Raw genomic sequence first — 22,851 nt, 5'->3', positions numbered from 1 at the left:
GGAGGAGGAGGACAAAGGAGAGAGGAGAATGTTTTAAAGAGTTTGCGAGAGTCAGAGCATTTGTTGATTTTGTTGTGGTAGTATGTTGTTTTAGCAGTGGAGACATTTGTAGAGAAAGAAGAGAGAAGAGACTGATACAAGGTAAGGTCAGTATAGTTTTTAGATTTCCGCCATTTCCTCTCTGCCGCCCTGAGTCCAGAGCGATGTTCACGGAGAACATCAGACAGCCAGGGGGCAGATGGGGTGGGGCGGGCTGGTCTGGATGAAAGGGGGCAAAAACTGTCTAAGGAGGATGTTAGAGTGGAGCAAAGTGTGTCGGTAGCACTGTTAGTGTCCAGTGCTGAGAACTGAGCAGGTGGAGGGAGTGAAGATGAAACCATAGTGGATAGGCGAGAGGGAGAGAGTGAGCGTAGATTACGCCGAAAGGTAATCTGTGTAGGAGTGCGTGTTGTATCAGGAGTCAGAATGAGGTTAAGAGTGATGAGAAAGTGGTCTGAGGTGTGTAATGGAGTAACTAAAGTGTTGTCCGTGGAGCAGTTGCGAGTGTATACGAGGTCTAATTGGTTACCTGATCTGTGAGTAGCCGTAGTAGATACTAACTTAAGGTCAAATGAAGTCAGTAGAGTGCTGAAGTCTGCAGCTAGGTGTGTATCAAGATGGATGTTGAAGTCACCAAGCAGAATCAGTGGAGTGCCATCCTCAGGGAAGCTAGAAATTAACACATCCAACTCCTCCACAAAGTTACCGAGGTGACCTGGAGGACGATAGACCACTACCACATGGATTTTAACAGGGTGAGTAATAGTGATTGAGTGCGATTCAAATGAACTGGCCGGTAGAGATGGTAATGGATCAAATTTCCAATCATTTGAGATAAGCAAACCAGTACCCCCACCCCTCCCAATAGGCTGAGGAGTGTGTGAAAAAGTTAAATTGGTTGAAAGGGCTGCAGGAGTGGCAGTGTCCTCTGGTTTGATCCAGGTCTCAGTTAGGGCCATGAGGCTGAGCTGAGAATGAGTCCCAATAGATGAAATGAAGTCTGCTTTGTTTACAGCAGACTGACAATTCCAGAGACCAATTGGAATAGAGAGTAAAGTAGCAGAGGATGTTAGGATATAGCGCAAATTATTAGGATTGCGGCGTCTCGTGCGTACAGAGTATGAATTACGAGTGCTAGTAGTTATAGTTGAGATTTGAAAGCACATGGTGAATACAGATCAGAGAAAAGGCCAGATCGTAATTAGAAAAGAACCGAACACAAATAATGAATGGAAGATGATACTCAAGTGCCTTGTCGGGGTCCTTGCTCGCGAGGAGTTGCACAGGGAAGAGTTGAAGTCTTTACACTCGTCGGTCTTCACACAAGGAGGGCTTCACACTGCCGCTTCCGCTGCCGCGGACTATCACGCTATTTATACTCACTTGAATATCGTTATTGAAAGCAGCTGGGAACGCCCCCAACAAACTCACTCCCAACGTGGCAATGACCAAACAAATGCTAACTCAACAAATGCTAACTCCCACACACACCGCAAGAATACACCAAAACTACTAATACACACCACTGCACCACACAGACACACTTATCCAACAACAAATGAACAAACAATCAAAAATGAGAAAAGTTACAAACACTTACACAGTAGTTGTCTATCAGTCAATCAATGCTTCACCTCTAGCCAACTGCTAACAAACACACGAGGCTTTTAATACCTCGCTGGCCACGCCCCCAACAAACTCACTCCCAACGTGGCAATGACCAAACAAATGCTAACTCAACAAATGCTAACTCTCACACACACCGCAAGAATACACCAAAACTACTAATACACACCACTGCACCACACAGACACACTTATCCAACAACAAATGAACAAACAATCAAAAATGAGAAAAGTTACAAACACTTACACAGTAGTTGTCTATCAGTCAATCAGTGCTTCACCTCTTATATTTAGATTTTAAAACATCTACCCTGTTATCTGCTATTTTTTGTTTCTTTACTTTTATTCCATGCTTCATAGTGTTTGCCTCAACTGTGTGTAGGCTGAAAAATCATATATTGTTGACTGTAAAGATTGCTTCTGGGAAATGACTCTGCCGTTTGTTGAGAAGCAGGCTAAAGTGGTCAGTATTACTCTGTATTCTTTATAGTAGGGAGGTTAAGCCCAACAAATAGGCCTTTGACTTCAAGTCATGATGCAAAGGTCCCCTTTGGTATGGAAGTACCTTAGGGTCATACAAATAAATTTATCCTAAGACACAAGTGAGATCACACTTTTTATCAGAAATAAACAGGTTTTTTCAAAAATGGCCGCCAATGTGCCGAAAATATTCTAGAGCCCATATCTTTGCTTCCGTTATCGCTATAATGACAAATTTGGTGTCAAAGTGTACATTTTTGGGGTCAGGGAATCCAATAAAATTGGTTTCAGGTTTAAAAAAACTAAATATTTCCCCATACTATGACAACTGGGGGTAAATATGCACATTTCACATAAAAATGATGTCATCAGAGTGACTTTTTAATTATACTTTCCTTCAAAAACTTTAATTTTGTATTTAAGCAGTGCAGCTACTTCTGTACATTACATTTGTCCTAAGTAGCATGATATTTCGACCAGTCAGAAGTAGCCTATAGCAAATCAGTTCCTGCAACAACACATCCCATCTGCACCAGGAGCTGTGACAGCTGTTAAAGTTCAGAGGTGACAGGTTAACACTTTGAGGTTCGAATGACTTTCTTATTAAATAGAAACATGTTTTTAATGTTAGATAACTAATAACTAGCTAGCTAGTAACTAGTTACCTTGATTATAACTAGGTTGCTAGTAACTAGTTAGCTTCATCATAACTGTATTAATTTTTATTGACGCAAGCACATGGCCTACTAGTCCAGGCGTTTTAGGAAAAAGGGGTGAACAAATTGCAACAGAATCAAACTCAACTGATTTTGTATCCTCAAAATGTCCTGAGTACGAAAAAAAAGCCCAGAAGAATCCCATTAGGGGAAATTTCTGAAAAAGACCCAAATATATCCTATTCATACGCCTATTCATTATTTTTCTCACATGAATAGGGTAAAACGTTTAACCTTTAGATATCACCATGAAAATTACTGAATTGATTTCTTATATCAAGACAAACAAAAAATGTATTACAAGTTTTTTTAATTGTTTGTTAACATGGACAAACAGTGCATAATCTTTTCAGCACATCCTTGAGTTGCTCTGGGGTCAGACAGATCAGACCACAACATCAGAAAGTTACTATGTCTAATTTCGAAGCAATTGACGGTATGTTTGAAAAGGTACAGCACCTTAAAAAAATCAACCTGTGCCCTTGACACACTCCCCACTTCTTTTTTCAAATGTGTGTTTAACTATTTAGAAGCAGATCTCCTAGAAGTGGTGAACTCCTCACTTCTCTGTGGGACTTTTCCAAACTCCCTTTAAAACTGCAATAGTTAAGCCTCTACTGAAAAAGAGAAATCTGGATAACTCCATACTGAGCAACTACAGACCAATCTCAAATCTCCTCTTCATTGGCAAGAAAAAGTTGTTTTCAGTCAGCTGAACAAATTCTTAAACTCAAACGGATACTTTGACTTTTTTCAATCTGGTTTCCGACCGTATCACAGCACAGAGACAGCGCTCATAAAGATTATAAATGATATTCGCTTAAATACTGATACAGGCAAAACATCAATTCTGGTTCTACTCGACCTCAGTGCTGCATACTCACTCATCAGATACTGTTGACCACAACATACTTCTTGACAGACTGGAAAACTGGGTTGGGCTTTCTGGGATGGTCCTCAGATGGTTCAGGTCATACTTAGAAGGGAGAGGTTATTATGTGAGTATAGGAGACCATAAGTCTGAGTGGACGTCCATGACATGCGGAGTCCCACAAGGGTCAATTCTGGCACCACTCTTATTCAACCTGTGCTGCCACTGAGTCAAATAATGAAAAATAACAATACTGCTTACCACAGCTATGCTGACGACACCCAGCTCTACTTAGCACTGTCACCTAATGACTACAGCCCCATTGACTCCCTGTGCAAATGCATTGATGAAGTTAACGACTGGATGTGCCAAAACTATCTTCAGTTAAACAAAGACAAAACTGAAATCACTACATTTGGAAACAAAGATGAAATTATCAAGGTGAACGCATATCTTGAGGCTAAAGGTCTAACAATCAAAAAAATCAAGTCAGGAATCTGGGAGTGATTTTTGGAGTCAGACCAGAGTTTCAGTAGTCATGTCAAAGCAATAACTAATCAGCAAAATATGTAGATATAATCATACAGAACGCTGCTGCCAGAATTCTGAGCAGAACCAGAAAATATGACCATATCACACCAGTCCTCAGGTCTTTACACTGGCTTCCAGTTAAATTTAGAATTGATTTTAAAGTACTATTACTTGTTTATAAATCACTCAATGACCTAGGACCTCAATACATTGTAGATATGCTGATTAAATACAAACCCAACAGATCACTCAGATCAGCAGGATCAAGTCAGTTAGAAATACCAAGAGTTCACTCAAAGCAAGGAGAGTCTGCCTTTAGCTATTATGCCAGCCGCAGTTGGAACCAGCTTCCTGAACAGATCAGATGTGCTCCAACAGTAGCCACATTCAAATCCAGACTCAAAACACATCTGTTCAGCTGTGCATTTACTGAATGAGCTCTGAGCACTGTATGTCCGACTGATCGCACCTCATCTATGCATCATTTTTCATTTTTATTCTTTTATAACTGTTTTAGTTTACCTTTGTTCTTATCTTTGGTTATTGTTATTTTATATATACACTCACCTAAAGGATTATTAGGAACACTTGTTCAATGTCTCATTAATGCTCTAATCAACCAATCACATGGCAGTCGCTTCAATGCATTTAGGGGTGTGGTCCTGGTCAAGACAATCTCCTGAACTCCAAACTCAGAATGGGAAAGAAAGGTGATTTAAGCCGTTTTGAGCGTGGCATGGTTGTTGGTGCCAGACGGGCCGGTCTGAGTATTTCACAATCTGCTCAGTTACTGGGATTTTCATGCACAACCATTTCTAGGGTTTACAAAGAATGGTGTCAAAAGGGAAAACACATCCAGTATGCAGCACTACTACATTTTTGTGGGCAAAAATGCCTTGTTGATGCTCGAGGTCAAAGGAGAATGGGCCGACTGATTCAAGCTGATAGAAGAGCAACTTTGACTGAAATAACCACTCGTTACTGTACTAAAATGGCCCCACAGTCACCAGATCTCAACCCAATAGAGCATCTTTGGGATGTGGTGGAACGGGAGCTTCGTGCCCTGGATGTGCATCCCACAAATCTCCATCAACTGCAATTCTTTAGAAATGTTGGCCCACATTGATAGGAGAGCATCTCTCCTATCAATGTGGGCCAACATTTCTAAAGAATGCTTTCAGCACCTTGTTGAATCAATGCCACGTAGAATTAAGGCAGTTCTGAAGGCAAAAGGGGCTCAAACACAGCATTTGTATGGTGTTCCTAATAATCCTTTAGGTGAGTGTATATATCATAATTTTATTCTTTTTAATTCTCTTTGCAACTGTATATTTCTATTTCTTATGCAGCGGTTGATTATTATTTTTGGTTAGGGCTGTCTGACTGGAAGAGATTGGAAAAGGAGAGCAGTGTACTTCTTTCTGCGTGTGGTAGCAGAGAGTATAAAGAAGTGGACTCAAGAAAGGGGAGGCCCTGCAGGGCAAAGGTAACGTCCCCTACAGGAGGCCATCTTGGACCGACTTGTAAGGTCCAGGAGACATTGTGAACCGGCTCCATCTCTTCCATCTCAGACAGGGGTACCGGAATTTAGAATCAGGCAGATAGGGATCTATTTATCACCTTTATAATTTAATTGTATTTTTTTATTTTTTTATTTCTCTTTACAACCATATTAATTTTCCTTGTTTTTATTTTAATTCTTACACATGGTATTCTTATTTCTTATGCATATGTTATCACTATTTTAATTAATTTCTATGTGAAGCACTTTGAATTGCCATTGTGTATGAAATGTGCTATACAAATAAAACTGCCTCACCTTGTCTACAAATGTGCTAATTTGCATTAATACCCCAACAGATCTAAACATTGGGTACAGCGTTTTTAAAACACTCAGTCAGTCATTAATTCAAGGTCCACTCAACTGTTAACTTTCGGATGAGATACATTTGATTATTCATTAATAAAACATACCTGGTGATCAACTACAATTTATTGGGAACATCTGGGTGTGTGTTGAGCTGTTGTAAAACTATTTTTTGGTGAAATTATGTCAAGTTTAGGATTAGAGAATAGTTTCAGTAGGTAGCCAACACGGCAAGCAGCACCAAATAACTTGTTAGCTGTCTTAAGATATGGATACATGGATTGTTGTAGGAATTACACAGCCATATAGGCCATTTAATTCAAGTCATTAATCTCAAGTAAGGGATAATTTATAGCGAGGCAGTTGTTATAGCAAATATTAACCCCTTCAGGCTGATTCAAGCCCCCTCAATGACTGAATGAATCTCTGAATGTTTTAAAAACGCTGTACGCAATGTTTAGATCTGTTGTGGTATTTATTCAAATTAGCACATCTGTAATTAGATTATACACCGTTTGTCCATTTTAACAACAAAAATTTTTTCAATTTAATCAATTCAGTAATTTTCATGGTGATATCTAAAGGTTAAACGTTTTACCCTATTCATGTGAGAAAAATAATGAATAGGCGTATGAATAGGATATATTTGGGTCTTTTTCAGAAATTTCCCCTAATGGGATTCTTCTGGGCTTTTTTTTCGTACTCAGGACATTTTGAGGATACAAAATCAGTTGAGTTGATTCTGTTGCAATTTGTTCACCCCTTTTTCCTAAAACGCCTGGACTAGTAGGCCATGTGCTTGCGTCAATAAAAATTAATACAGTTATGATGAAGCTAACTAGTTACTAGCAACCTAGTTATAATCAAGGTAACTAGTTACTAGCTAGCTAGTTATTAGTTATCTAACATTAAAAACATGTTTCTATTTAATAAGAAAGTCATTCGAACCTCAAAGTGTTAACCTGTCACCTCTGAACTTTAACAGCTGTCACAGCTCCTGGTGCAGATGGGATGTGTTGTTGCAGGAACTGATTTGCTATAGGCTACTTCTGACTGGTCGAAATATCATGCTACTTAGGACAAATGTAATGTACAGAAGTAGCTGCACTGCTTAAATACAAAATTAAAGTTTTTGAAGGAAAGTATAATTAAAAAGTCACTCTGATGACATCATTTTTATGTGAAATGTGCATATTTACCTCCAGTTGTCAAAGTATGGGGAAATATTTAGTTTTTTTAAACCTGAACCCAATTTTATTGGATTCCCTGACCCCAAAAATGTACACTTTGACACCAAATTTGTCATTATAGAGATAACGGAAGCAAAGATATGGGCTCTAGAATATTTTCGGCACATTGGCGGCCATTTTTGAAAAAACCTGTTTATTTCTGATAAAAAGTGTGATCTCACTTGTGTCTTAGGATAAATTTATTTGTATGACCCTAAGGTACTTCCATACCAAAGGGGACCTTTGCATCATGACTTGAAGTCAAAAGTCACTTAACCTCCCTACTATTATTAGCATTAACAACAGTGCTAAGCCATGCTATTTATGTAATGTTTGCAGTATTTGATGCTGTCTTGTATTTTGTCTACCTGAACTTTTAGTTCTACGGTGTGAATAAACAGCTGTAAATGGAAGCAGAGTCTCGCATTCAATAAATGGGCGGCACATACACATAAGCAAATCTATCTATAACAGTGCAGTACTATTATACATAAAAACATGTTTTACTCACATCGGTGTGTTGCACTGGATCCAAATCCAGCATCGACCGGAGATTTGTTTACAGACGCAGTGAACTGAAGTGTATATGTCTTCCCCACGTGAGCTGGAACTTTCAATCACTCATTCCTAATATTAGGATCAGAACGAAGCTTATGCAGCGACTGTTCTTCCACAACCAGGAATAGTGCAATATCTTATTCTTCCTCGGCATGAAATTGTTGACCAGCTAGCACAAGCCCTCCATGAGTCGGTGGGAGAGGCAGTGTTTTGTGATGTCAGTATGAAGCACATGACTCTTTGCTGAGCCTGGTGTCTATAAAATCTTTTCTTTGACAAACAAGGAAGTTTTCAGCTCTGAAACTTACAGGATATTCTTATATTACCATGTCCTTTTATATATCAAAAGCTCAAGGGAAAGTTGATTCCTCAATTCATTACCCCTTTAATCTTCAACAGAGTAGCTGCCTTCAAGGAAGTTAACGCTTGTCAATGGAGAGTGACCGGACTCCCTGTACAAATGAAATGTAGGCCTAAGTGAGTCTGATAGGACCAGGTTAGATTTTTGCCCCACGGGTTAAAAGTTTATTTGACTAAAATTATTGTATTGAGATGTTTTACCTATTTTACATTCAAACAATGATGCAAATGTGCTAGAAGATTTTTTTTTTTTTTTTTGGAGGAAGTGCACTAGTATGGAGTTCTTTAATGAAAACATTGTTTATGATTATAGTGAATTTCAAGTTGAATTTTGCATAATGCAGTGACTGTATTTAGTATGAAAAAAATATTTTAGGTATGGAGTGGGATAGTAGATAGGGTCATAGGGCTAGTCTTGGGCTACTTTAAATTGGCCAATGGTCTGTTGTTATGCAGACATGGCAAACTTGTGAGGTGGCAAATTTTGATTTTTTTAACGAGTGCAGGATTTTATGTTTATGGTCACTGTTGAGAATGGAGATGAATTTGGGTCTGTTAATCACAATCGAATGGAGTCTAAAGGTTTTAATTTTTAATTGTTTTTCATTTTTTTATAGCACACAAATAAACGTATGCTGCATTTTTGGTGTATTTATGTTTCTATTGTCAGTCAAAGCATGGGATTATACTGAGAAATAGCTCTCTGTGTTCCACGGAAAACAAAATGAACATTACATGATAAATAATTGTTAAACAATTACAGAAATGTTATTCATTTTAAGATTTTAAAATGTAGTCTTGTCTAGTCTAACAAAGAAGAGATTGAAATGAAAATGTTATTTCATATTAAGTTGATGAGTAAACTGTATTTAATAAATGTGACAACACAATGTCATTAATGCTGAATAGAGTACAATTTTTATTTTATAATTCAGTATTCATACACATTTGTATATCTCTAAAGTTGCTTTAGTGTTGTCAATACGTCAGTATAATACTTTCAGAGTGTATGAATGTAAGTAAATGTGCGTGTGGTAGAACCACATATTCTATCAGTGGATATTCTGCTGGAATAAAGACAAATAAAAAGCAAGCATAGTAATTAGTAATGTGAATGCTGAACAACAATTTCATTATTTTTACATGATCCCTCTCTCTCTCTCTCTCTCTCTCTCTCTCTCTCTCTCTCTCTCTCTCTCTCTCTCTCTCTCTCTCTCTCTCTCTCTCTCTCTCTCTCTCTCTCTCTCTAGCTGCTGCGTCTGAAACGCTCACTCACATTTATGAGGAGTAAAAGCGTGGAGAATTTCTTCCAGCGTTCTCAGAATGAAGCTTTTCTACCAGCAGAGGTTTTATTTAATGCCCTGCCTTCTTCCCCCCGCTTATTTACTGGGTCTGGAAATGGAAGCAACAGTGCTGCTTTGCCCTCCCCCAGCAGCAGCTTCAGTGCTTCCTTTAGGCCTGCCCCATTTGGCATGCAGCCACGGCCCGTACAAACACACTGCTTTCTAGAGCATGTGTTCCGTCGACCAACCAGTTGCAATCTGTGCAAACACAATATTGCAGGTAAGTGGAGAATGGAAAGTTTTTGTATTTTTTGCAGTTCTATCCTCTTTTTAGGGACCCACCTTTTCTCCATCCTCTCTTGCAGACTCTCATTTACTTCTCTCTCTGGTTTATTTAGCAGAAGCTTTAAAGGTCCCGTTCTTCGCGATTCCATCTTTCAAACTTTAGTTAGTGTGTAATGTTGCTGTTAGAGCATAAATAATACCTGTAAAATTATAAAGCTCAAAGATCAATGCCAAGCAAGATATTTTATTTAACAGAAGTTCCCTTTCAAAGCTTACAGCGAACAGCCGGTTTGGACTACAGCAGGAAGTGCAGGGATGTAATGACGTCACTAGAACCGTTTGTTGATTTATGCCTGGCTCACACTACAGGAGTTTTAAAATCCTATCAGATTGTAAAATCTGGTTGCAGTACACACTTCAGGAGAATCTTTGCAGATTTTCTTGACTCAAATCTTAAACATGCTCACACTACAAGATATGAAAATCGAGGAGCATCACACACTACAAAATATTATTAAGATTATTGTGTCAGAGAAAGTGCGTCACGTGATCTACGCAGCAGATCGGAAGCATGAAAACAAAATGGATCAGCCTACTACTGTAACATGACAACTTGCTGTATCAATAATGATCATTTGTTGTGGAAAAAACCCAAAAGTGTAAGAATAAACCAGTGTGGATTAGAAAATGGTTGGGGAGACAGGCTCAACTTGGATTGTCAGTTCTTCAACTAGAAATGGAGGTAATTTTTATTATTTGATCCTGTCGTTCTGGCGCTTGTTGTGTGTGTGTGTGTGTTTGCAATGTATTTATCTCTCGGGGCTTGCCATATAGAGGTAGTGCATGCGCACTTATTGTACTGGAGTGTAGTGTGTTTTTTAGGCTGATTACGCCTGTGACCGAGAATAAAGTGAAGGAACGTTCAGACTACTGTCATTTATTGTTTTCTTATTTCTGAGTATTTTAAGCGAACCCAGCACGAACGCTAGGTCACACTAGTGTGCCAGAATGTTTACCGTTATGTTTACCACTGCCTAGTTCAAAAGCGATCGTCACCTGTTAGTGTAAATTTGTGCTGTCAAATGAAAAACAAGAAATGCTGATACTCAGAAGAGATTGAAATGAAAATGTTATTTCATATTAAGTTGATGAGTAAACTGTATTTAATAAATGTGACAACACAATGTCATTAATGCTGAATAGAGTACAATTTTTATTTTATAATTCAGTATTCATACACATTTGTATATCTCTAAAGTTGCTTTAGTGTTGTCAATACGTCAGTATAATACTTTCAGAGTGTATGAATGTAAGTAAATGTGCGTGTGGTAGAACCACATATTCTATCAGTGGATATTCTGCTGGAATAAAGACAAATAAAAAGCAAGCATAGTAATTAGTAATGTGAATGCTGAACAACAATTTCATTATTTTTACATGATCCCTCTCTCTCTCTCTCTCTCTCTCTCTCTCTCTCTCTCTCTCTCTCTCTCTCTCTCTCTCTCTCTCTCTCTCTCTCTCTCTCTCTCTCTCTCTCTCTCTCTCTCTCTCTCTCTCTCTCTCTCTCTCTCTCTCTCTCTCTCTCTCTCTCTCTCTCTCTCTCTAGCCCCTTTCACACTGCGATTCCGGCAAATACACGGATAATGCGACCCGGCATTTGTTCCCGGGCTGCTAGATTTGGTCCATTCACACTGCCAGCGAAATACCGTAATATGTGCACTTTTCACACACAACCCGTAACGGTCCCGGGTCGAGTTGACACGTGACATCCTGATGTGACGTATAACGGTGAGCGATCTCAGCTTCAGCGCGGATAGTAAGGAGCTCCGTGGTCTCGACTTGTGTCCAGTTTGCGCACATTTCTGCTTGTTTAATTTTAGTTTCTTTTGTATACGAACACTCTCTGTGTTTAAAACACAGACTAGCTCTTTTGGCACTGCAGGGTTGTATTATTGAAAAAACAAGCTCTAGGAGTCGCACGATAACTACAAAACATTGCGGCATTAGTTTCGGCTTTTGTTCACACAGCGCTCGTCCCGGGTCGAATACCGCAATATTACTAGGTCCCCGACCCGGGTCGAATTCGGTAATCAATCCCGGGACGTGGTTGCTTTCACACAGAAGGCGACCCGGCAATGTTCCGGGAATATTGCGGGTCCAACGTGCAGTGTGAAAGGGGCTTCTCTCTCTCTAGCCCCTTTCATACTGCGATTCCGGCAAATACACGGATAATGCGACCCGGCATTTGTTCCCGGGCCGCTAGATTTTGCCCATTCAGACTGCCAGCGAAATGCCGTAATATGTACGCTTTCACACACAGCGCTTAACGGTCCCGGGTCGAGTTGACACGTGACATCCTGATGTGATGTATAACGGCGAGCGATCTCAGCTTCAGCGCGGATAGTAAGGAGCTCCGTGGTCTCGACTAGTGTCCAGTTTGCACAAATTTCTGCTTATTTAATTTTAGTTTCTCTTGTATACGAACACTCTCTGTGCTTAAAACACCGACTAGCTCTTCTGGCACTGCAGGGTTGTATGATTGAAAAAACAAGCTCTAGGAGTCGCACGATAACTACGTACACGTTGCAGCATTAGTTTCGGCTTTTGTTCACACAGCGCTTGTCCCGGGTCGAATACCGCAATATTACTAGGTCCCTGACCCGGGTCGAATTCGGTAATCAATCCCGGGACGTGGTTGCTTTCACACAGAAGACGTGCAGTGTGAAAGGGGCTTCTCTCTCTCTCTCTCTCTCTCTCTCTCTCTCTCTCTCTCTCTCTCTCTCTCTCTCTCTCAACTCAGAGCTAACGTTACGGCAACTCAACTCGCCATTTCGAAATGTCGTAGACTTGTTTCCTATTGGTACGGTATTACTGTCTTGCCTCACATTACGCCTCACATTACCAGATAATCTGCACCGAACATCGGAACTGATCGAGTCCTGAAAAAAAAGAGGGGAAAATCGGGCATAAATCGGCCTAAAACTCCTGTAGTGTGAGCCAGGCATAACCCTCCGCCCACAAGAACACGCAATATAGGGGGTGTGGTCTTGTTGCTCTCCCACGTGGAGAAGAGCGCACATTCAGCGCTTGCATCTCCCTGTTATGGTAAGAGGCGGGACCTTTCCAGGCAAAGTGCGCTAAGCTACTGTCCAATCACAACACGGGAAGCGCTGGCCCAATCAGAACTCGTTACGTATTTCTGAAGGAAGGACTTCATAGAACAAGGAAATCATCAGGCCGTTTTTAGGAAAGAGGAAACAGGGCTGTACAGATAAGTACATTGTGTGAAAAATACTGTTTTTTTTTTACACGCGAAACATGAACTCATGTTATATTGCACACTGTAAACATAATCAAAGCTTCGAAAACACGCGAAGAATGGGACCTTTAATCCAAAGTGGCTTGCAAATGAGAACTACTAGGTGATTCATTTACTGGAAAATAAAACAACGACAACATTAAAGACTAACTTTAAAAAGTACTCTCATTTGTTACAGCCAAAATTAGTATTTTTTTCTCAAATTATTTATTTAAACTTTAAATTTAGATGTAATATTAATCAAAATATTTGTTTTTGCCCCAAAGACAAAAACACAGGCTAAATTTGTTTTCAATCCCCTTAACCCTTTAAATTATTTATTCATTTACATAATTGTTCAAGCAAACTGTTGTATTAAAGCTTTTTACAGACTGTAATTACATGCTCACTTGTGCATACAGTCAAATCAGAGTCATGTCACACAACTGCAAGAGTGAAATTGCTCATATAGACAGTATAAAATATATCATTTAAAACATTAAAATAATCTCATTACAGAAAGGGAAAAATATTACAGATCTAGACATTTAATGGTATGTTCTGCATGATCATTTGTATTTATTTTCCAATTTTTTGATTAAAATATAATTAGTCAGTTTTGATGACTTGATGATATAAAATGTTTTATAAAATTGGTAATAATGTAAAATGAGTAAGCCTGTGTCTAATTTATGAAAGGACTACAACATCACATCACTGGCATGGAATGGATAAAAACAGTAAAAAAAGATAGAAAGAGAAAAAAATACCTCTCAAATATTCACTAATAGGCTTTTTTTTTTACTGTGGTGTTTATTACACATTTTATGTTACAGCCTTATTCCAAAATATATTCAATTAATTATTTTTTTCCTCAATTCTACAAACAATACCCCATAAGTACAACATGAAAGTTTGTTTGAAATCTTTGCAAATGTATAAAAAATAAATAAATAAATAAATTACCCTAAACACACAGCAAATAACAAAGGAGTGGCTACAGTATAACTTTGTGAATGACCTTCAGTGGCCCAGCCAGATCCCAGACTTTAACCCGATTGAACATCTCTGAAGAGATCTAAAAATGGATGTGCAACAATGCTCCCCATCCAACCTGATGGAGCTTGAGAGGTCTGTCTAAGAAGAATGGGAGAAACTGTCCAAAAATAGGTGTGCCAAGCTTGTAACATCATATTCAAAAATACTTGAGGCTGTTTTCGGTGCCAAAGGTGCATCAACAAAGTATTGAGCAAAGGCTGTGAATACTTATTGTGTAAGTTCGTTTTTTAATTTTTAATTTTTAATACATTTGCAAAGATTTCAAATAAACTTGTCATTATGGGGTATTGTTTGTAGAATTGAGGGGAAAAATATGAATTTAATCAATTTTGGAATAAGGCTGAAACAACACAATGTGGCGCATGTATCCCCCCCAACTGAGCAAGCCAAAAGTCAAAGGTGGCAGAGGTGATGGTAAAAAGGAACCAACTCCATCAGGTGACATAATGGAGAAACAAACCTTTGGAGAAACCAGGCTTAGTCAGTTCTCCTCTGGCCAACAAACATACAGTATATGATTATGATTCTGGCAACACTAATTGGAGAATGGAGTCATCATGCCGAAGACGGGTTTATTGAGGATGTCGTGCCGTTGAGGCATTTATTTTATTGGAATTTTCAAAAGATCGTAGTCAGCGTCAGTGTTTTTTTAAATCTTATATTATTACAGATTGTTGCAGCCATTAAAATAGTTCAGTTTTGTTTTTAATGTCAAAGTGGGTATATTTCATTTTGTTACTTTATTAAGTTGTTTGTTTGTTTGTTAAATTAAAGTTGTTTATTTTTTGAATGACTAAGGGGCCAGAGGCAGAAAGTGAGTTAACCCAATGCTTTCCAATTGCATTCTTTTTTTATTCACAATTTGTATAGTGTCCCAACTTTTTTGGAAACAGGTTTGTATTAGTTACAGTTGCAAGTTACTTATTTTAAACGTAATTGAATTACTTTACCAATTACTATATATCAAAAATAATTTGTTTAATTTTGATAGCCATATTGCATCAGAACACCAGCTTATTGGTGGAGAGGAGACCAAATGATGGAGTGATGAAGCAAATCAGTATATGGGGATGATTAGGAGGCCATGATGGACAGGGGCCAATGGGCAAATTTGGCCAGGAGGCCGGGGTACATCCCTTCCCTTTTTCCGAAGGACATCCTGGTATTTTTAATGACCAGAGAGAGTCAGGACCTCGGTTTAATATCTCATCCGGAGGACGCTGCCCTCTGTGGTTTTATCTGACACATCCAGCTCCTCTGGGGATGGATGCAATATTACAGAAGTGGCCGAGGCTACCTCTGTGCGCTTTCCCCCAGATTGCTCTGCTTCCGGGAGATCTTTACTTCCCCAGGACAGGGGCCGTCTGCTATTAGTAGCTCCATACTGGCCAGCCCGAGTTTGGTTTTCGGACCTATTGTCCCTTCTGAAAGGCTCTACTCTGGAGATTTTGACCTGGAGGGACCTTCTCTCTCAGGCGAGTGGGTTGATCCTTCACCCCCATCCGGAGTTGAGTTCCTGCAGGGTAGATTATCAGCAGGTTTATCCCCCTCCACAATAAAGGTGTACATATTGTGCCATACTCCCAGCGTGCCCATGATTGACTTACTTCAGTTTTTTCAGAAGCTAGTATCTATTTGTGTTCACAGGTGCTTTAATGTGATATCACCCCCCCCCCCCCCCCCCCCTTGAAGTTACGTTGTTCCACTGGACTGATTCCACAAGTGCTTCCTGATGCAATCACACAGAGGCATTTTCACAGCATTTCAATGCAGCATCTCATTCCCTCTTAAAGGGACGGCTGCACCAGTTACAACTTAGCCTAGTTTTTACGTAAATGGGCACTAAGTTACATGTAAATGGACACTAAGACATAAATGGGCACTAATTTACAACTTATACACTACTAAATTTATTTGTGCTGCACCATTAAACTTAGTTGAAGTGTAAATCTACGTATAAACTAAATAAACTATGGAAGCCTCTGATCAGGAGCAATGGTGCCTCTTCTGAATTTGCCTCACCAGCATGTCATCCTCAATAAACCCATCTTCGGTGCAATAACTCCGATCTTTCAAGTATTCATACTCTAGTGTAATCGACGCGCCATCCTAAATAAACCCGTCTCTTGCGTGAGACCCAGAAATTTTGAATATTCCGATCTTATATGATTTCTGACCTGTAAGGTTGCTAGAAAAATAATCATACACTGTTTGATAATAAGCCAGAGGAGAACTGGCACCCTGACTGAGCCTGGTTTCTCCCAAGGTTTATTTTTCTCCATCATGCCCTGATGGATTTTTGTTTCCTTGCCACTGTTTGGCTTGTCTTGCTTAGTTGGGGACACTAAAATTGTGATCCAAGTTATTCAACTTAATATAGAAATAAAATGAATGAATTAGGTCTTATTTAATTTGATACACTATAATACTGATCTGCCAACATTATTGCTCTATGATAAATTAAAATAAGCTGATAACATCACTGTTTTCTCCAGAACGAATGTACAGCCAAATCAAAATTTGTTGCAATATTGTCCTGTTTAACACTGTGAAGCTGCTTTGAAACAATTGTTATTGTAAAAGTGCTATATAAATAAAGTTGATTGATTGATTGATTGATTGATTGATTGATTGATTGATTGATTGATTGATTGATTGATTGATTAATAGTTGGAATAATAGCAGACAGACTAAACTGCATATAAGATCTTGTTTGCGATTGGTCCTTTGAGGGTAAACATCATATAATGCTACTACGCATTACTTTACTGAGAGCTTATGACCTGCTAGCTACGTTCTGCCTTAAGATCAAATGGTGCAACCGGAAAAAGTAGAGAGTTGGTTACAAACTAGATAGTATTTACTAAGCCTCTAGTGTGGACTTTACGTTAAAATTTAATAAAGAACTTTCCCCCACTTGCAATTATTTTACTTCAGTGAAAGGTTAGATTTATCAGATAAAAAAAAAAGATCAAAAGGATGAACAATGTAGATTTATTTTTACATCCAACTTTGATCATATTTACCATGGGGGGCAATAATTCTGACCATAATTATAGGTGACAAGGAGCATTATGCAATGACATTCTAATATGTGGAACAATCTTCTTTCCTCCATACGCACGACAGAATCACTCGCTTCATTCAAAAGACAGGTAAAAACTCATCTCTTCCATGAGCACTTTTCTGTTTTTTGCTACTCTGAGCGGTATACAAATCTTGGTATTTGGGGCACTTTTTGTGTTTCTTTGCCTCTTCTTGACGGATCGCTTCCTGTTCTCCTGAGTTGTAAGTCACTTTGGATAAAAGCGTCTGCTAAATGCATAAATGTAAATGTAAGGGATTGTCAGAATGAAGGTGGATATTTTTTTTTTGCAAATACAAAGATTTCTAAACAAAAAAATACTGAACCTCAAAGAATGACCCAATTTAAATTCTGAATCTTGTATGAGTCTTTTCCATGTCTGTTTTAGGTAGCTCTAAACAGGGAGTGCGCTGTAAAACATGTAAGATGGGAGCTCATCTGTGGTGTGTCTCTGAAGTCTCAGCGAAACCATGCCAAGGAAAGGTATGTAATGTTCCCTTTTCTACTGCGTTATTGTTAGTTTTGTCTGAAATATAAAGTATATTACAGTGGACATAGTGGAGGAAATATGAGCCTTTAAATGTCTTTAAGTATGCACCTTTAATTTCAAATAAAATATGATCCTTTAAGTGTCTCTTTATGGAAGTATTATGGTGTAATACAAACCCAATTCTAAATTTTTTTTGACACTGTACAAATTGTGAATGAAAAAGGAATTGCGGGGGGGGGGGGGGGGGGGGAGCTACTGAGCCTACTGAGCTTTTTACACTGTTAAAGACTTGGATTCCCACCCTAAACATCGACAAAGTTTCAAAAAAATAAGTTGGACGTTTGATGGAGTATTTTTCACAAGGTTTCTCACAAGTTTCGGAGAGTTTTTTTCGACTACCGACTACGTCAACGGGTCGGAATGTCCTTGTATGGGCCGCACGGGCTCTTCTCCCGGAGGGGTGCGTGGCTGCGTGCGAGAGCGACCGGTGTCATGACAAATCCTGTCCCCCTGTGAAATCGTGTCCACAAGGACCACAAGAGCGATTCTATTGACTGAAAGAAATTTTAATAGGTAATCTGTTCAGAGCCTGATTACAATTCTTACACAATCGCATTTTGATTTTTGCTGTTTAAATTGTGTTAAAATAGTCTTTAATGTCTTACAAAGCATATGTTTCATATATTAGTAGTATATAACTGAAGCTATAAGTGCTTATATAAGTATATAAGATATATACAAGCATATCTCGTATATATAATCTATTTATTTGTGCAACTGTTCTGTATATTGCTGGGTATTTTTTAAATTCTTTATTATTTACATTATAGGTACATTACTATGTCATGATTTTGTATTGGTACTTAGTTTATCAGTCAAAATAATTCAGAAAATGTTTTTGCTCCCATTATAGCAATAAATTGCATATTTCAAATAAATGTTTTGCGTGTGTATGTGTGTACTAAGTATGGCAATTAATTCATAGTTTATTTTTAAAGTCTTTCCGAAAAAAAAAAACGAGCGGCTGGAGGCGTATCATGTGGGTGGAGCTAAAGAATGACGAGAGCGCAGCTACTGCACGAGAGCTTCTGAAAGCTGACATCGTCGAGCGTGGAAAAGAAAATGTTACCCTAATAAACCATGGCTATCAATCAGATTCAACGAATACATATATGATCCAGAATCGGATCTGGAGGCTAAAATAAATGGAGAAATGGAGAAGCAGCAACATCAGGATGTCCGTCTCTGTGTTATGTACTGTATTTAGTGGCTTGTCAACATTTGCGTTTGTTTACTCGTGGTTTATGATGACATGATTTGGTTTATGGACTATTGTGTAACAACAACGAGCTTATGAGTTTAATGTCTCGGGGAATAATTAACTCAAAAGGGATTTAATATTCAATATTCATGAATTTATGAATATGATTTGCCAGTTGTTCATTACGTATTAAAATTTTCCGATAGGGAAAATTGTTTAATTAAATACAAGTAACCCTTTATGAAATTGCTTGAAATTATCCTACTAAGTTTGTCCTGCAAATTAGTTATAGACTTTTCAAATCAATTCTCAATAATGGATTACTGCTTTACGAGCGCATGAGAAACATTAACTTTACTGATCAGGACAAGTTCAATATTTCAAATGGTCATACAGTTTACTTTACTAACATAGTAGCATAAGCAGTTAGGTAACGTTTAGATCGCAAGTTTCATTGACTTCGTGTATGTGGCAGAATAACAGATTCAACTCATTAAATGTCTTTTGAAGGTTTAATAAACACAGACTAAAAATAACACTACAATTCACACAGAAAGTACATACTAAATATGCATCAAGAGAGTAGAAATATAGATATTAACGAAAGAATACATAAAAGAGAATACTGAATAGACTGAAGTTAGAGAGAGATAAAAGAGAGAGAGAGAGACAAAGAGAGTGAGAGAGAGAGAGAGACAAAGAGAGTGGGGGAGGGTGAGAACCACTGCATTTAAATGCAGTCCATTTAGAACCAACTTTCCTTCAATTCACCAGATACGACCTTCACGGAGTTAATTTATCCCAACGGGAGAATAACACACCCTCTTTACAGCAGTAAGAAATAGAATACTTGCATTCTTTTTGGTTTCGTTTTGGCTTCTCGCTTGTGTGCGTATGTGTCTCTGCGTGTTCAAATGTCCTGCATGTCCGGCGGTCCTTTCCGAGGTTGGGAGGGAAGCGGCTGTTTGCTTTAGCGATGCTTCGTGTTCTTGAAGATCGGATTGTAGAAGAGAAGATTTTTGGAAGAGATGAGGCCTGCTTGGAGGGCCTGCATTGGTGGCCTGGCTTGAGTGCCAGCCCCCCCCCCCCGTGGGTGTTGGCTCCCACAGGAGAGAGTTGAAGAAGTGAACAGAGCGGAGTAAGAGAGAGGAGGAGGGCATCCGAGGTCCTCCTTTTATGGTCTGGCCGTAGTCCCACCCTCCAGGGTTAGACTTAACCAATGAGAGTGTTGGGATTTCCCGGCGGGAAATTCCTCAGCAGACTTTATTGCTCTTTGTTTGAAGGTTCGACTCAGTGGGTCTCTGAGTCTTCATACTATAATTAATGCAACAAACACACACTGCATTTTCTGAATAAGTGATATACCTGGAAGTGTAAGTCGTGAAGTGAGCATTAATTTGATAGGAGACATGACATATATGAGGTTATCTGAACTAGTACTTTGTTAAGACACAGACAAAAAGATGCAAAATACCATACAGAAGAAACATTTTACAAAACAATTATGTGTTTACATATAATGTCCTGGGGTGCATGTTCATTTATAGATGGTTTGTCTATAATTTGAGGCAAAAGCTCTGTGTCTCTGTGTCAAAAGCTCTGTGGCCACATTCTTTCCGGCCATAAAAAGATCTTATCAGATGGTTTCCAGGGTGACTGAAGAATCTCCCTCTGTTGTGTTGGGGGGGAAGGTATGCTAGTGAGCACAACTTTCAAAACATATTTGTTAAATGTAACTGGCGATTGTGTGTTTGATTCGCCTGAGTCGCTACAATTGTATGTGACTAAACCTTAGCAATAGCAAGCAAAACGGTTTTGCACGTCAGATAGTGTATAAAAAACAATGGAGTAGCGCATTTGAATGTGCTTTGTGTGAACAAAGGTTTATGGTTTATGTTTAGGTTTATGTTTGGGTGATTTTACAATAAACAAACTGACACCTATATTGGTCAGCTAAAAAAATGCATTTAAACACACCATACATCGCATGCTCCATTGATAAATTAACTATACACTATACTTTACTGTTTTTTACTAATGTTTACTTACGTGACGATAGCCAATAACAGACATTTGAAGCAGTTTTACTCACTGCCTGCTTCCAAAAGCACGACCGTGAACCTTTATCGTTGGGACCGCTACGTCAAAAAGTAGTCCTGTGACAGTGTAGTCCTGTGACAGCAGTGACCGTGGAGATCCACTTTTGCGACACGATTGAAACGTGATGTTGTGACGCTTCTTGTCATTTCTGCATTCAAATCGGTTCAAATGCAGTGCTGTCTTTCCGGAATGCTATGCGGGCACGTTAAAGTCGTTTGATGTCACCCATAGGAATAAAATGGAGCGCGGCGCAACAGAAGTGTTGCACTGACAAGTGGATCTGCAGCTTGAGAGCATTGTTTATGGGCGTGCATTTGCTCTCTCGCTCTGGTCACGCGCGCATCCTTCCGGGAGAAGAGCCCATATGGGCCCATACAAGGACATTCCGACCCGTTGATGTCAAGCAGACTCGTACTCGAAAAAAACTCTACGAAACTTGTGAGAAACCGGAAGGAGTATTTTTAACACAGAAATACTCCATCAAACGTCCAACTTAGTTTTTGAAACTTTTTCCATGTTTAGGATGGGAATCCAAGTGTAACAGTGTAAAAAGCTCAGTATGCATGAAACAGCATTTCACCCCCCAAGAGGACAAGTAGAAAACAAGTTGTAATTAGCGTTCAGGTCATAAGCCTGCATCTCTGATGGTATGGGGTTGCATGAGTGCATGTGGCATGGGCATCTTACACATTTGGAAAGGCACCATCACTACTGAAAGGTATATCCAAGTTCTAGAACAACATATGCTCCCATCCAGACGTCATCTTTTTCAGGGAAGACCTTGCATTTTCCAACATGACAATACCAGACACATACTGCATCAATAACAACATCTGCTGCGTAGAAGAAGGATCTAGGTACTGAAATGGCCAGCCAGATCTTTCCTCCATAGAAAACATTTGGCGCATCAAAAAGAGGAAGATGCAACAAAGAAGACATAAGACAGTTGAGCAACTAGAAACCTGTATTAGAGAAGAATAGGACAACATTCCTATTCATAAACAACATTCAGTCATGTCTACAACTTGACAGATATTTTGTCAATATCATTAAAATTTTAATTAAGAAAAAAGCAGTGGTCTATTATATTTTAGAGATATTGTCGTCAAACTTGGCATATTGGCGTTTATTAAATTTTATGAAACTATTATGAATTTATATGCTACTTTTACTTTTACTAGGAAATAAAAGCGTGAATAAGCATCTCCATCTCTTTTTTCGAAACCACAGATCTTAATATGGAGTTGGCTCACCCTTTGCATCTATAGCAGCTTCAACTCTTCTGGGGGAAGGCTTTCCACAAGGTTTAGGAGTGTGTTTATGGAAATTTCTGACCATTCTTCTAGAAACGTATTTGTGAGGTCAGGCACTGATGTTTGGTGAGAAGGCCTGGCTCGCAGTCTTTATTCATCCCAAAAATATTCTATTAGGTTGTGGTCAGGACACTGTGCAAGCCAGCCCAGTTCCTCCACACCAAACTCACTCATCCATACCTTGCCTTGTACACTTGCGTGCAGTCATATTGAAACAGGAAGGGACCATCTCAAAACTATTCCCACAAAGTTGGGAGCATGAAATTGTCCAAAATGTCTTGGAATGCTGAAACATTTCCTGAATTCCTTTCACTGGAACTAAGGGGCCAAGGCCAACCCCTGAAAAACAACCCCACTCTATACCCCTAAAAATAATAAGTTGTTACAGGTCTGTGAGAGCC

The 22,851-nt window shown here is 39.0% G+C and overlaps 1 protein-coding gene across 1 annotated transcript in view; it reads left to right on the top strand.

Moving 5' to 3' along the window:
- The window catches only part of LOC137048292 (SH3 and cysteine-rich domain-containing protein 2-like), a 146,765-nt gene that overhangs the window by 47,277 nt on the left and 76,637 nt on the right, over window positions 1–22,851 (top strand). Inside the window, exons 3-4 of the mRNA XM_067426401.1 lie at window positions 9,527–9,839; window positions 17,675–17,769. Coding sequence (XP_067282502.1) covers window positions 9,527–9,839; window positions 17,675–17,769 — 408 coding nt within the window. The remainder of the gene's footprint in view (window positions 1–9,526; window positions 9,840–17,674; window positions 17,770–22,851) is intronic.

The sequence above is a fragment of the Pseudorasbora parva genome, chromosome 19, assembly GCF_024679245.1.
Source record: "Pseudorasbora parva isolate DD20220531a chromosome 19, ASM2467924v1, whole genome shotgun sequence".
Classification (NCBI taxonomy): Eukaryota; Metazoa; Chordata; class Actinopteri; order Cypriniformes; family Gobionidae; genus Pseudorasbora; species Pseudorasbora parva.
This window is presented reverse-complemented; position numbering and strand designations above follow the sequence as displayed.